Below are 16,683 nucleotides of genomic sequence, written 5' to 3'. Positions count from 1 at the left end.
TACTTCTCTCTTCTGCAAAGGCGCACAGCTCAACAACTTCGGGAGGCATTTAAAAGATTAGCTTTCAAGGGAAAGTGTGCAGACCCGTTCTGCACTTCTCAACATCTGACCACTACGGTGATAAATGCTTCTCGCCACAACGGAGCACCCACATCAGGGAGCCGAAGTTTTAAAATCTCAGCGTTGGTTCATATCCGCTCTAAGCTGGCACAACCCTGACAATGTGGGCCTGTCTGCGTCCCACCTGTACTATTATTTACTTATTAGGATTCTCTTCAAATCAGCTCATTTTTTTAAAACCAGAAATACCTACGTTGGGCTGGCTTGTCCTAAGCAATAGAGACATCACCAGTTTAATGTGCTACTTACGTTCTAAATACACATTAAAATAACTGTTTAATGCTTAAATATTTAAATAAAAGTATGCCTATACACCATCTGAAAACAATGGACGTGCCATTAAGTGGTGAGGGTGGCCACTCTTTCCAGTCCAATTCCAAGTTCTGCGACAAAGCAAACTTGGAAATTGTTCATAAATGTGTAAATCCCAAACTTTTATCACCAAGGCAACCATACAAGGTCCAAATCTTAAAATATCTAATCACTACAACTCTTAAGTGCTTGGTTTACTGTAGATGTTATTTGCTGCAAAAAATGACACTTACAAGAAAAATAACCTGTGAATGAGCAATAAGCCTGCTTTGTCTGTGTGTCCGTCTGTTTCACAGAATCCCCTTCAAAGAAGCCAGCCGATAAATCTGTGATCATGCCCCCAACTTGCCACGTCGTCACCTAGTTTCTTTTCATGCACCTTGCGGGCTTACTTAGTTCTCATATCATCTAGTTTCCAAATATTTGTGTTTTATCTCTCACAGGCCTACTTATTACTCCACCTTTCGTTTCATAACCCTTTCCTTCTTTGTTCCTCTTGTTTCATACAACAGGTGCTCCATAAATACCTGTGGAGCTGAACAAAACCAATACAATTCAAATCTGATGGCCACAACAAATGGTGTATTCGTATCACGCAAAAAAAGCCTTTTATTTTAAGGTTTGTATTTCCTTCAAGGTAAGGACTCTGTCTAAGCAGGCGTATACATTCTGGGCAACATACAACGATCTGGAAAGTGCACATCATGGTAGTTTTTCTCATTTCTGCTCCAGAACATCAAACACACACAGCCTGCGATAGCTCTAAGAGTACATAACCTGAAGATCTTAAACTTTATAAATTGACCTTTAATAAGTTGTACAAAGTAATTTAATAAAAAAGTTCATATTTTTCAAAGACACAGGAACTTCATGGTTAGCCCTACCCTAAAAGACTCACATGAAAATATAACAATGAAAACAGAAAAAGAGAAAGTCAAACAAAAGGAAGCAAAGAAAAATCGGCTGACAGCATTTGATTTACTTCTGGACTCTCTTCCTGGCTTTTGAACCTTGAAGAGAAAACACAAAGAAATTCAAATCATTAACTTACAAAAACTAAAGAAACAGAAATCTAAGCATTTTTATACACTTACCCATATTTAAAAATCTAATCATGCTGATTTGTGGAGATGAAATTCCTACACAAAGGTACTGACTGGTTAATAGCCTGAAAATCTTAGGAAACTGTGTCAACTTTTTAATACATCAAGATATGCTGACATCTATCTTCCAGTGTTAAGTTACATTAGAACTCTCCCACTGGTAAAACATGCAATTTACAAGGGCACTGAAATAGCTCTACCCCCAGTTTCTACTGCGCAGTCTAAAACAGGAGCTGCTAACGTGAGCTATAGCAACAGGACAGACGCTCACTTCTTGGAGGGGAATGACGAACTAATGTGGATTTTGAAAAGCAAGGAACAAAATGACAGAATGCGTTGCTTTGTAGAGCCTGTGACCTATACTCTGTGGGCAGCAGAGCGTAGGGCCGTTCCAAAACCCTCAGTCTTTTCCACTAGGTATTACATCGATCCCAACTGAGCGGCCTTCTAAAGAAGCCTCACGCCTGACACTGGTCTAAGTGCCTTGACAGTTCCTGCCCATCTACTCCCAAGTTAGAAAAAATCGGCAATTCCTTATCGGAGGCAGAATTCTTTGTGGGAATCCCGCCTCACCAAGGAGACTCAGCTCCTGCCCAGCACCCCCACGCACCTCCAAGGAGAGCACAGCAATGGGAAGGATGCGGCTAAGCCCGGTCACGCTGCCTAGTGCCGGCGAAGCAAGTGTACCTTCCCACTGCCTCACGCCTCCCCGTGCCAGGAAAGGAACAGCAGCACCAGGCTGAGGGGCGGCGGGCTGCCCATAATTAATCAATGACTGCACTCAACAACAGATCAATAACTTCTTTTCTGAAACGTTACAAAACCTTCTCTGAATCTAGGACAAAATACTTACCACGTCCTATAATAAACAATTTCTAAAGCTTTTGTGTTTAGTTACTTATGTGGAAGATCAGTTTAAAGATTAGTGTTTTTTTATTTCTCCAAGTTCCAGTTTTTATTTAATCGTCATACACTTCAATTAGGGCAAACTTCAAATTGACATGACTATCTTTTCTTCCTGCCACTGATAACACCTAGACTATACTACGGTTGGTTTAAACTTGAGAGCTTTTTCTTCAACTTTTGTGATCTATAAAAAATGTCCCATGGGAGATTTTTCATTTTTTTATTCAAGAATTCTGAGATTAATTTTGCATAGAAACGAAAAATGGTGTGATGGGCTGAGGCTGGCATGATGGGATATCGCAAAGCCAAGGTCAATAATCCGTACTGTGGCACATCTACCTTTCAATAAATTTGGGATCTATAGTCACATTACAGAGGACACTTAATAATAGTTACCATGATGTTCACGGAGTATTATTCTCATTAACATCCTAATTTGTCATTTTACTAAAACTTAAAATACCGCTGCTGCCGATCCCCTTCAATCTAGGTTTAAAATTTCCCACTGCAAGTAGAACCACTACCGCCCCCTGGAATGTGTCATATAACCCGGACTCTGCAACGTGGAGTCTTCGCTGCATGTATCAGCTCAGTATTTTCTCTAATAATCAATTCTGACTGTGGCAGGAAACATATTTTTCCTCTCCTCATCTCTTTTAGAAATATACCCATTTTCATATTATATTTCTACTGGTAAAAGGTCCGACTGTAAGACTAACGTGTAAAATTTGATTACTGGAAAATGAAGCATACAAATTTGGGTACTCTTCTACAATTTTATTAACGCAGAAGTAAAAATCAAGTGGGAGACTTTGCAGGGTGCCCTTAAAAATATGTCTTTTTTTTTTTTTTTTAAACTAGATCAAAGATGCTCAAGAGGTAAGCACAAACCCTGCTTCCCCTGGATCCCTCAAGAATGGACCACCACTCAAGGTCCTTCACAAACCCTGTTAACCAGAGAGGACTGTGAGAGCTGTCCTGTCACGAGCAGGAGGGACAAAGCACACGGGCCATCAATATCATGGCTACATTAACTAATTTTTAGTACAGTTCTGAGATATCGGCACGGTTTTGAAATGCCAGAATATGCATGGCTTTTTAAGGCTTATCATTTTGTGGGGGGAAAAATTACTTGCAGCAAATAACCAAATTTTCTCAATTGGTAAAAATTATGCCTTGCATAAAAATAAAAGGATTAGAGGCCTCTGTTCTTCTTGAAAACCACCCGGTCACCCCCTCTCTTTCTTTGAGAAAATCCACACAATACACATTTTGAAAGCTTTCAGAATGTGTTCTTACACAATAGACCCCCAACTAGTCAAAATGAGTTTAGGTGTATCAAGAAAATTATACACGTTTTTAAAATGGTCTAAATAGATATTAAAGGAAAGTTGCTCCCATTTTGCCAAGCACAGCATTCTGAAAGATCACACAGGGAGAGAAATCTCTCACCATATTGTAAACCATAAATTGTGTTTGAAAATAAAATTGTTAATGAAGAAACTGACATTTCTAAAGCTGCTGTTAGAGGTAACCATTCTTGAAACACGTTTATGACACAAAATCTTAAAGCTCTAAAACACAGAAGTCGTCGAATTGCATTATATATTTCTTTACAACAAAATTCAAACATAATCAACGTGCCTCCTTCAAGTTACTTGAAGATGATGAAATATAAATATATATTTTCATGAACCCTCAGCTTTTTTTTTTTTTTTTTGCCAGAAGCAATGACACCGTACCATCTCAGGTAACATTTCTCTCATTTGTGAGTATTTAGACAGTAAAATGCCTTAACTAGCCCCATATTTTTGGGGAGAAGATGAGAAACAGCATTTAAGTAAAGCACTGCAGAGTTTACAGGAATAAAAGTGAATCTGATTATTCTGTATCTTTTTTTTTTCTAATCAACACAAAAAATCTGTTTTCCTTAAGTGTGCAATGGGGTCTGCCCTCTTCTAAGGACTTCAAACGAAAAGTTTTAAGTATGGAAAACATTTCTCACACTTAGTTGAACTTAAAAGCACTTATGTGTCTCCCCAAGCGCACGAAGGAGTGACAGGCGGTCCAGAAAGGCCGGAGTCTTCTCCACGCGCAGCCGCGAGTTCGCCTCGGTCTAAATGGGCACTGACCTCACTAGTAAGGCAGGCCCTTCCCTCAACTCAGGTCGCCCGTCTAAAACTTCAAGGGATTTTTCCTAAAGTAAGAATATCGCTCTATCGTCACAGATGCTCCTTCATGTCGCTCCCAATCACTGTCAGAGCCACCGCTCCGGCCAAGACAGGCCTCCGTGCCCTGCTCCCCGGGGTTCCTCCCGTCCTGATAAAAAACGGGACAAGACGGGAGGAAGGGAACGGGGTGTGGGGCGGGGGATGGAATGGCTGCGGGAGAGAGAGAGGAACTTCTTCAAACCCTTCAGCCTCCAGGGAGAAGTTCTGTCCTCCCTCTCCAGATGTCCCCAGTGTTCCCTGGGGTAAATTCAGATAGTCCTAAGGATGCTCGCTCAGAACTACCTAACAAGGACAGAGTTAGCAGGATCAGAGCGAGGGGGATTCCCTTTGAAAGCTGAGAGTCTGCCTTCCACGAACACGCACAGGCACCACCATCAAAGGAAAGGAAAGGTGAGGTGTATCCCTGGCCTGATTCAATAGGGCACTTGTGCTTGAACCCACTGTTACCAAGAAAAAAAAAAATGAAGCCTTTTTCTATCAGGAATCAAGAAACGTGTCGGGCCCAACAAAATAATAAAAAAGCAAAAGGCAGAGAGACGGGAGAAATCTGGAGAAAGGAGAAGGGGCGCCACGGCCAACACGGGATCTCTTCGCGGGGTCTGGAGAACCGCCTCTCAGGGGACAGGCGAAGAGGCCGTCGCCCGAAGCCCACCCTCGCCGAGCCCTGGCAGAGGCCACTTGCTGATGTCAGTGCGGCCACCACTCCGCACTGGGGCAGACGTCAGCTACTGCGTATGCGCCATCTCGAGAAATGACTTAACACTTTGCTCTTTGCTTCAAGAGCTTTGAAAAGGGATGACCCGACCTTGCGTCCCAGCTTGTCGAGAGGAGAGAGGAGCTGGCCCACTTCGCTGGGAGCACTCCAGCAGCTCAGTGAGTGGAAGCCAGCAGCGGCTGTAAGCCCGGGCACGACTCGCGGGGCCCGGATATTGCTGCTCACCCCGCTCTGCAGATCAAGGCATGGAAATGGACAGACAGAGCCTGAGAGAGAGTTCTGGCTCCGTGCCTTAAACGCTCCTTGTCTTGGGCTCCCTGGATGCAAAATGAGAGCAGCTCCCTGCTCCAACTTCATGATCACTGCAGACAGCAAGATCTCCTTGCTCGATATTTTATTAGAAAATCAAAATGTTACGACTGTGAGTTAACTTCTTACGGAGTGGAAGGAAATGAAATCTGTGTTTACGTAGGGAAAAGGCTCATGGGCAAGACTTCAACTTACGGGTTTGTGTGGCCTCTTCTGTCTGTGTGTCTGAGCATTCCATATCTTCAACACTGGATTCTGTGCTCTCAGTCCCTTTCTTTCGCTTCTTACATGTAAAGATATTTTAAAAGAGAGAGAAAGAGAGATGTTTGAAGGTCAAAGAAGTAAATACACAAACCCCCCATAAACCTCCCTACATGCGAATCTATCCAGGGTGGATGTATCAAATAAGCAGGAAGCACACATACAACGTCAGGGTGGTGGCTGCCCCAAAGGGAAGGGGTTGGGGCTGGCAGCCAGTGGGATTACGAGAACCTTCAATGATCTTGTTAGTCAGGATGTAAGCTGGTTTGTCATCACCACCTCTTAACTTTTTATGCTTCTTAAGAATCATTTATCACTGAAAGCCTAGCCATCAGGACTGATTATACAAAAACTGACTTTTAAAGCAAAGTGTTCAACAAAATTGTACTTATTCTCCCTATTGTACAATGTGTGCAGTGTCTTTGGGGGGAGAGAGGGGAAACGATCTACCTGATAAATGGGAGAATCCACCCCTTGTCCATATAGTGTGGATCCCAGGTTATACCCTATAAATCAGTGGTAGAAGTCTACTCATGAAGCAATAATGACAAACTTCCAATAAGTGTTTCCTTTCGGTATACTTTTTATTAAAAGGTTAAGAGGGCATAAGCTTCCTGTAAAGGAGGGGTCTGAAGAGGAAGTACACAGCTCTCCGAAAACCTCAAAAGTAGGTTGGATTTTTTCCACGGTCACCTCAGGCCTTTCCAACTTTCTATGTATTTTTCTAGCGGAGGATTACTTAAAAGTTCCGGCTCACATTCTGTCACCGGCCAGTCTTCCCAAGTGTGCATTCAATTTCTCTTTATTATTTTCGATCACTCTGATGTTTTCTAACTAGTTCAGTCCTGGTGTGAAGTTTTTTTGTTTTTAATGTTTTATTTATTTCTGAGAGAGAGAGAGAAACAGCATGAGCAGGGGAGGTTCAGAGAGAGAGGGAGATACAGGATCTGAAGCAGGCTCCAGGCTCCGAGCTGTCAGCACAGAGCCCGACGCAGGGCACGAACCCACAAACCGTGACATCATGACCTGAGCCAAAGTTGGAAGCTTAATTGACTGAGCCACCCAGGTACCCGTGTAAAGTTTTTAAATCACTCAACATGTCTACATATGGAAGGCCTTAGTTAAGAACTTTACAACTTGGTGCCTCACGTATACCTTTATCCCATGTAGTCTCCAATTTAAATGTGTCAAAACCCAAATGATTACTCAAAGCTTTCCCTCGGTTGCCTGGATTTCTTTGAGGAAATCGTCTCATTTGCCCCAAATTTCAGGTTCACGATGCGTCGGGATGTCCTCGCTGGTATTTTCTAACAATTAATATTAAGCTAAACTTCATGTTGAGAATTTCCCCTGCCTCAGGCCATTTGCATACTGCCTGCCGCCAGCACACAGCTCTCTTGCCTGATGGCAACCGTGGGTTCTGTTCCACAGAGAACTACATGGGAAAGGCTCGGCTCTGTTCAAAGGACACTATCTTAACCACCCCCAAATGGTCAAAATGGGTCATGATCCATGTATTACGAATAATCCCAGTGTTTCAAAATATGAAGGCGGCTGTGGGAAGGCCAGAACTCAGACAGACCTGCCATGTTCCTGGCCCACGATCCATGTGCACAAGAAGACCCAGGCCGCACCATACGAAGCGCGACAAGGCTTTCATTCAGCAGGTCTCTGTATGGAGGTGCTGCCTCTCAAAACTAGCTGGGAGAGTGGCTGTAACTTCCTACAACTGAGGAGAGAAGGGGAGAGTGCCTTACATCTTTCTTTTCCAAAGTGTTGCTTCATGATTACCATCTAAACCCTGCTGGGCTGAACAGATTGGTTCGATAATTACATACAATAACGGCAGTGGGCAGGTAACCCTCAGCCGGCACAGGGCAGCTCCCCTGTGAGAACTTCCATATGCAAACGGCACTGATGGTGTGCATTAGGTACATCCTTCCTGCCGGTGCACAGGCCTGATTAACGCCAGCCAAGACTCCAAGGTTAGCGTGTCAGCAGATTTGTGATGCATTAGGCAGGAATAAACACAGACACTTTTGTGCGTCCAGACCAAAATTAAGGAGGATATTTCACGACTCTATTGCTTTTCCATACAGGAAAGAATGCATTTTCCGATCTGGATGGGGCAGATTTTTAAATACTCATTATAAAGGGGGCTATCCAATATATTCTATCCAAGAACCTGGTGCGTTCATTTTGTTTTCAAGCTTATTTAATTAAAAAAAAAAAAAAAAAAAAGAGCTTCCTTAATCTCCATGCAGGTAAATGACATAGAAATGAATATCAGCCAGTATTCAAGCAGCAGCAGCAGCAGCAGCAGCAACAACAGCAGCAACAACAACAACAACAACCCAAAACCAAAATGAGAAACACACCCGTGTTGTAAGCATCATGCAATAGGTAGAACACTGAATCTCAGGCTGGGTTATCTCTGGCCCAACTTTTCTGAGAAGGTATTTAGTTTTAACAGAAAGGGCCAATGGTCTGCAGAAAAAGACAGATTAAAAAGAAAAAGAAAAAGAAAAAAAAAAGACCTTCAAGTTTAACAGCACGTAAGTAAGCGTCTTGTTTCTGCAAAGGCAACGAGTAAAAGTCCAAACAATTCACTGGCAGCTTCTCTCTCCTGATTGTCTCCAAATGCTTCATTTCGTTATTTGTCAACATCCTGGGCTTCAGACAGTGTGTGCTGTGGTTCTCTTTGAACAGAAAATGGCTTCACCAGGGCACTACACTAATCTCGAATTCTGTCATATGCCACACCATGCCCCACTAAGTGCCTCTGCATTTATAAACGGAATCAAAATATTGTACGACACACAAGAATAACTTACAAACTCAGAATAGAGTTTTCTTTTAATTCGGCACAACTAAGATATCTACAGAAAATTAGGTTTATTTCAAAGGGCATTAGCGTATGTGTTACACATTGTATTTTTGAAGTGTTCAGATATGCTAGGCTAAAATTTAGTTAATTAGCAGCTTCTCACTTCCAGCTTAGAAACAGGGAGACAAATCAGCGAGATGCATTTGGACTGATAATTTACTAAGAGTCTAAACAGTGACTAGATACCAGTTAGAGACTTAAAGCTGTTTCAAAGGGACAAAGAATTAAAATCTGAGACGAAAACCAAAAACCTGTTGATTCTCTGCTCCCCAGGTCAGATTCCTAAAGGCACCCCCCCCTCCCCCCGGACCCTTTCAACAGCCTTGAGGAAAAGCCAACCAGATCCCTGGCTCTGTCAGAGGAGAGAAGATTCCAGGTCCATTGCTGGCTTTTCCTCCTTATTACAAAAATCATAAATGTTTATTACAGAGACTTAGAATACACAGACTAAAATTTCTAAGTGCTTGGTACTGTACATGTGTCAATGAACAAGGAATTACATGTGTAAATACAACCAGGTGACTGCACTAAGCAGCTCCTCTTATTTTGTTCATTTGGGGAAGGCCACCTAAAGTCACCTGATGGCCACAGTTTATAAATTACTCCTACACATTAATAGCAACCAAAAAACAGGTGGTTACTCAACAGTAACCAAAAAGATGGAATGTATCTTCCATGAAGGTAAAGGAGATGCAACCAGTGGCTTCAGTTAAAATTCAAAATTCACAGTACAGACAGAAAACACGGAGGCTGGGCGGGCACAAGGAACTGCCATGTGTGTCCCATCTGGGGGTGGGGAAGGCCAGAACCCGGAGCTCCTCGTTCTTACTGGGGCCTGGGGTCTCCATCTCGGAGCTGCGCTGCCCCGCTCACCTGGGGCCGGAAGCGGCGGCCGCTGGTCATGGTGCTTCCACAGGAACTGTCCCTTCCCAAGGGGTTCGGCCCGCACAGGCCCCGGCTCCTCACCTGCGGCTGCACACGGACAGGTCTGCACCTGTGCGGTAGCCGCCCACCTCGTGCCGCGATGAGAAAAACCCGGCTTCCTGTCGGCCCCCCAACACTTTACAAACTGTGTCACGTAAGTGGACGTTAAGCAATTGCAGATATATTTTGAGGAGGAGCAGGAAAAGGTCAGGCATAATTGGAAAAAGAAGAAATGAAAAGCCAAGAAGTAAGAAGTGGGTCAGGAAGCAAGTAAGTGACTTAAAAACAGGGGCAGATTAATTTGAAGAATAATCTAAAACTATTCTGCTAGAATGCATTAGCGTGATTTATTACGTTAAAAGAGTTCCAGTGATAAAGGCTGTCACAAGCATCGCGAATATTACAATTCCCTTCTGCAGTAACACCGGCCTCCGTGTTACTGGGGCAGAGAAGCCACCACACACTGACTGAGCACCTACTGTGTGCCTGCCACGGTCACAGGCTTCATTCTCAGGTTGAAAAGTACATGCTAAAAAACAGACGGAAGCAAGAGAGTAATTTCAGCTTTTACTAAACCATTAAGTACACACAAGTTAAATTTCTTTTTTTTTTTTTAATTTTTTAATTCATTTTTAAGAGAGAGAGAGAGACAGAGTACAAGTGGAGGAGAAGCAGAGAGAGGGAGACACAGAATCTGAAGCAGCTCTAGGCTCTGCGCTCTCAGCTCAGAGCCCAAGGTGGGGCTTGAACATGAACCACGAGATTATTGACCTGAGCCGAAGTCAGATGCTTAACCGACTGAGCCACAGGGGCCTCAAGTTAAATTTTTCTAAAACTGTATCGATGGAAGTCCTACCCGAAATCACTTCAGAGTCTGTGAAGAGTCTTAAGCGCAATGGAACCCCACATGGAATGTCCTTCGATGAAGCATCAATCCTTATACAACGGACGCATGTGATGTAGCAGGAGCCTCGCACAGAGAGCCGTAAAACCGAGGCTATTTTTTCCAGGAAGCAACTTCATTCATGCCAGTGCTGCTCAGCTGGGCTCGCACCTGAAGAACTGAGCCCTGAACGCCACGTGCCATAGGTTTCATACATTTTTTTTTCTTTTTTTTTTTTTTTTTTTCTCTCTCATATATGGCAACACGCAAATTCTGATGAAGTGGCCTCATGTCACAGGGTCAAGAGGGATGCTGTCACGTACGTATAGAGCCAGGCCGCCCTGAGGTTTTGTTTGTTTGTTTTTCCCCCTTCTCCTTACGGGAGGGGACCCTACCACAGCATGACTTCATTTTAGTTGCTGTTGTTGTTACTTGCTTCCATTCACATGACCTGTCAACACGTTTAGTTACCTATGTGGAGGCGGGAAGAGGAAGTACAACTCTAGTAGATTTTACTAATTATTAACAGGTCTGGGAGAGTGGGTTCAACAAAAGAAAATGCTTCAATATATGATCACCAAAGTGTGGAATAGTGTGCTCTTTGCTAGTTCGAGTTCTCCACTCTTCCAACACCATAAGGAATGAAGAACTCCCCGTCATTACCTGAAAATGAACTGATGACACACAGTGTACAGAAACAAACAAACAAACCCAAAAACTAAAATCTCAGGTGACTGTACCGTGGGAGATGGTCTGCGAGGGGCTGACAGCGAAACACACTTGGTTTCCTTTTGTGGGAGGAGGACATAGATTCGGTTTATGTTGTAATGTTCCCCCCCACACACACAGGCTAAAAAGAAGTGTTTTAAACACGTTAAGTGTTTAACACTAAGGGCGGGATCTTTGGTGGGTAGTATTTCTACCTCCCTCCACCCAAACTCTGCAGAAATGAACACAAATGACAGTTAAGAACTATTTCAGCAGCAGTGACAGTGCCTCCCACCATAACCTCTGGGAAGTGGTGGCCAAGCAGAGTCAGACCCTTCTAGAAAGCAACATGCAGCTCCTTCCTCCCGACTGCTGAACCAGCTGGGGACAAGCTCATGTCAGAACACCATCCAGAGGTCTTTCAACACTGACGTCCACTTCACAAAACATACATAGGAAGCTTGGAGAGGAAGACTGGAGCGGCCCCTGAAAGAGACCTTCCCTACTCCCACAGCACCTCACTAGAAGCTGGACATGCAATCTTGCTTCTCCCCTGGCTAAGAAGCCTGGAGAAAGAGGGCGGAATAACCACAATTATTCAGGACTAATATTTTCAACAATAAACATGATTTACACCAAAGGAGATGACTAAAGAGAAAACAAGTAAATGAGAGCGAAAGAGAAGAACCCCCAATGAGGTTTCTCTCACTGTGAATTTAGATTTTACCAAAGTCTTGCCTCTTCTGGCTAGGAAGGGAATGGAACACCTACTGAGGACAGACAGATGATTTGGCTCCAGTCCCAGCTGAGCCCAGCGCTCCAGCTCCTTCCCAAGTATGAGCTGCAGGCAGAGACAGTCCCTTACAATGCGACACCCTCAAATCCAAAGTGAGGAAAAGCAAAAACAGTTTCATAAAATGAGAAAATATGTACAATAATCTGTTAAGCCCAGACAAAGCTATCCTATTCAATATTAATAAGAACCAAGAAAAAGCATGCCAACAAAGTTAGAATCCTCAGGGACAAAAAGAGAAAATGAAGTAAATGATCGTAGTGTGCAAAAGGCAGCTAAAGACTCCACTCTGAAAGAAAATGTAGTCCTCCCAAAAGAAGAAAATTTTATAACGTGCACTGGAGGCTTAAAAAAAAAAAAAAGATTAAAAAGAAACTGAGTAAATGAGAAATGATATTTCAAAAAAGAAAACAAAGAGATAACAAGGAAACTGCACAGCCAGTGAACAGAACAATAATCACTACAGAACTTATATCAGAAACATCAAAAGACAGCAGACAAAGCTGACGATGGAAGGACATGAAGGAAAGGTCTGTGATGATCACAGACGGTACACAAGAAGCGGACTAAGAAGGAAGCACCTAGGAGAATATCGACAAGGAGCACGCGCACAGTCTCCAGACACCGACGACTGCGAATATGACTGAGGTAATGCCTAAATAAATACAGGGTATACCATATTCATGGAACAGAAAGGAATATGGTGAAGATGTCAATTGTTCCCAAAGCGATAGGATCAATGCAATCTCAGTCAAAATCCCGTAAGTATTTTTGTGGAAATAAGCTGATTCTAAAATTTACACGTAAGACCAAAGCACCAAGAATAGCCAAGACAAAGAGAAGAACAAAGTTGGAGGGCTTACACTGTCAGATACCATTACGAAGCCAGTAGTTCAAACTGTGTGGCCAGGCAAAGATAAGCAGGCCAACAGTATGGAACAGATGGAAGCAGACCCAAACACATACGGTCTGAAAGCCTGATGCATGCTGTGGGGACATTATAGTCTTCAATAAATGGTTCAAATCAACAACTAATCCCCAGGAGGTAAATAAACATGGACTCACCATGCACAAAATCAGCTGCTGGTAAATCGTAGACTTAAATACAAGATATCATTTTTTGCCAATGACCAAATATCTTCATGATCTTGGTAGACAAAGTTTTCCCAAAACGGAATACAAAAAATACTAACCATAATCAAAAAGACTGATAAATTCAGCTTCATTAAACTGAAGAACTTCTGCCCTCAAGAGATACCATATTGACATTTTTTTCTTTTGTAAAAAAAAAAAAAAAAAGTGTGTGTGTAATACACAGACTGCATGTATATATGAAGTAGTCAGGTCTGGAAAATCAAAAGAAAGCTGACAATCACCTCCCCTCCAACCCCCCTCCAGTTTTAATCGACAAAAGATCTGAAATGCACCTCACAGAAAAAGACAATGGGAGACTGATGGGCATAGGAAAAGGTGTTCGAAATCAGTATTCTCAAGGAGATTAAAACCACAAAAACATACCAGTACACATGTACCAAAATAGGTAACATGAAATATAAGGCAACAGCTGGTGGTGGTGAGCCACGGGGCTCTCAGAAGCTGCTGGTGGGAAGCATAACCTGGTCAGGGACAGTTGGAAACTGCCCGGCAGCAGCACCGAAGCTGAAGGTAAGGAAGCCCTCCACCCCCAGAACTCCACTAGTAGACAGATACACCCCCAGAAACAAGTGCATTCACTTCCCGAAGGAAACTAGAAGAATGTTCTTAACCAGCATTCTTGCAACTGCCAAAAACTGGAAAGAGTGCAACGTCCCTCACTCGACGGGATAAATGAGTTACGATGCAGTCATGAAACACAGTGCTCACCACTCAGTGACAAACAAACGACTCTGGCTGCGTGCAACAGGAAGGAAGCTCAGACATACAAGGGTATGACAGATGCACAAGACATACAAGGGTACGACAGACACACAAGGGTTCTGCTGCATGACACTGTCACTGCAGACTTTCTTTAAAGGGCAAAGTCACTATACGGTGCTGTAAGTCAGATTACTGGTTACTCCTAATGAAGGAATAATGGCTGAGAGAGGCTTCTGGGGTCCAAGTAACGATGGAAACCTTGATGTGGGGGGTGTTTACATGTATATGTTCACTTCATAAACTTTGAATTCCACATTTATTTATGCATATTTCTGTACATATGTCATGACCTCACTTACACATATGGGGGGGGGGAGCTACTTGACAAAATCCTGCCAAATAAGATGAGATTAAAATACAGAGCTCAATGGGGCGCCTGGGTGGCTTAGTCGGTTAAGCGTCGGACTTTCGCTTGGGTCACGATCTTGCGGTTCGTGGGTTCGAGCCCCGCGTCGGGCTCTGTGCTGACTGCCAGCTCAGAGCCTGAGGCCTGTTTCAGTCTGTGACTCCCTCTCTCTCTGACCCTCCCCTGCTCACACTGTCTCTCTCTCTCTCTCCTAGAAATAAATAAAAATATTTAAAAAAAATTTGAATAAAATAAAATAAAATACAGAGCTCAAGCCGTAAGGAGAAGAATCATTAGTAGACACGGAATCCACTGACACAGAGAATTGTGGCTAAACCACCATCTGAAACCGAAAGAAATGTGTCCACTTCAACCACCTAAATTTATATAAAGAAAATATAGTTTCTATTATCTAGCATGCTAAGCCAGCTAGACAGACTTTCACCAAATTCAAAGGGTTTATTTGGGGCAATGTGACTGAAACTATGGGCTACATGGTATAAATTTAATACTGCATGGGGGGCAGTCACCTCAAGAGACAGGAAGCCGGCCACCAGAACAGAAAGCTTTTACCCTTCCTCAATTCTTTGCACCATGTTCTCGGCTAAGGGCCAGCAGGGATTTATTTTACCATGGTTAATGATTTTTCAGAGAAACTCTAGAAAGGCCAATGAGCATAATATAACTGAAAAAAAAACAACTAGAATATATGGGAGTGGAAAGAAGGATATGTACGCATCCTTCACAGGAAACAATGGTACACGCTGTCTGAGAATGAAATGATGCAAATGGCAGAGCCACGTGCAAGGCCTGCTTAGCGGCTCTTGGGGGAGGAGACTCAAGAAATTCAGGCGAGCAGCCCTGTGGTTGGCCTGGGCCAGCAATGTAATCAAAATCTTGCAAGAAAATAGCTAACAGAGGTACTACCATCCTTTAACTTGCTGAGTCCCTGCTAGTAAATTAAGCTGTTTTTAACCCAGATGGCACAGGGAGGGACACTTTAAGGACAGAACCACTGTTAGTGGTCTTTACAGCCCCAGGGACCCAGCCTAGACCAGGTGCATAAATTAGACTTTTACACTGCTGAATGTTAGTTTAAGGGAACACAATCGATGCAGGAGCCGCTGGAACTGCACTGCCCGAGTCTCAGTTGGTCGGTTCTAACCACAAGGAAAACCTCTGGTTGTGTACTTCCGAAGGGTAGAGTGGTACTTCGTTTTTGTGCAACTTCGGCTTTAGGTTATCCCCAAATCCTGTGCTTTAAATAAAACTCTCAGGCTACGGAGGCTAAAAGCATTTTCAACTGGGTAAATTCATACTTCCCTCCATTTTCCAAATATACTGCACCACAACCAAGCACGGCTATAGAAAAAGGACAGAGAGCTCGTTTCATTCTGCTGTGCATCAGGTCTCCTAGGCTTCTACCATAATGGACAACTCTTGGGAACACACAGAGACATATATATTGAACTGATTAAACCGATCCCCTTCCAAAAGAGAGCTGAGTGTCATAAATACAAAGAACATATACTTAAAAAAAGTTTTAAGAAATTATGACAAAGGGAAAAGAAAATATATACTAATTACAAGGTTTAAATATAATTTCTGATTGAGCATCCTAATTAGTACTGAGCTTCCTAGTAACCAGAGCAAAAAAAAAAAAAAAAAAATTACATCTTGATTATCTACCCCTTGCTAAAAAAAGAGATGGACTATTAATTTATCAAAGGAAAAAGATTTCCGTGTAGAGAGTCCCGAACTTGTCAGTCAGTGGAGCTCTGCTTTTATCTACTTTAGATCTAGGGTATTTACAAGTTATTTGAAGAAAATGTTCTGGGGCTTAAAAAAACAAAAGCTTTAAAAAAAAAAAACTGGTCTGGAACAACTCTTCCACATTACCAAAAAAAAAAAAAAAAAAAGACAAAAGGCCAACAAAATTAACAACTCACCTACAGTTCACGTGGTTATCAAACAGTTTCATGATCTCACCTAATCTTAACTTTAATTAACTTCTTTTTAACAAAAAGAATAGCCCTGTGTCAGCTATGAGGGAAGGAGGGGCGGGGGGAGCAGGAAACTAACAAAGGAAATCTGGTAATTCACTTATGATTCGAGTTTTCTCTCTATATGAAGCTTTCTTTGCTGAGGCAGGGGATGACCCAGCAGAAAATCTCTAGCCTCCAAACGAGCCAAGGTCACTTGAGCACTGTAAGGTCACAGACCCCAGTCCTACAGGGCACCGACCTACTCGGCTCTGAAGTCAGCCAA

At 42.9% G+C, this 16,683-nt stretch overlaps 1 protein-coding gene across 3 annotated transcripts in view; it reads right to left on the bottom strand.

Annotated features, from left to right (window-relative positions):
- Positions 1-1,394: 1,394 nt before the first annotated feature.
- The window catches only part of LOC120220995 (serine/threonine-protein kinase VRK1), a 75,701-nt gene continuing 60,412 nt past the window's right edge, over positions 1,395-16,683 (bottom strand). For 2 of the 3 annotated variants that reach the window (XM_039218227.1, XM_039218228.1), the window contains exons 12-13: positions 5,892-5,979; positions 1,395-1,442 (exon numbers count right to left, since the gene is read on the bottom strand). In XM_039218227.1, the coding sequence (XP_039074158.1) occupies positions 1,411-1,442; positions 5,892-5,979 (120 nt within the window). In that variant the 3' untranslated portion in view covers positions 1,395-1,410. The remainder of the gene's footprint in view (positions 1,443-5,891; positions 5,980-16,683) is intronic. The other variant, XM_039218229.1, reaches the window with a different exon arrangement.

This window comes from Hyaena hyaena, unplaced genomic scaffold (genome assembly GCF_003009895.1).
Source record: "Hyaena hyaena isolate Hyena2069 unplaced genomic scaffold, ASM300989v1 scaffold_740, whole genome shotgun sequence".
In the NCBI taxonomy this organism is placed as follows: Eukaryota; Metazoa; Chordata; class Mammalia; order Carnivora; family Hyaenidae; genus Hyaena; species Hyaena hyaena.
This window is presented reverse-complemented; position numbering and strand designations above follow the sequence as displayed.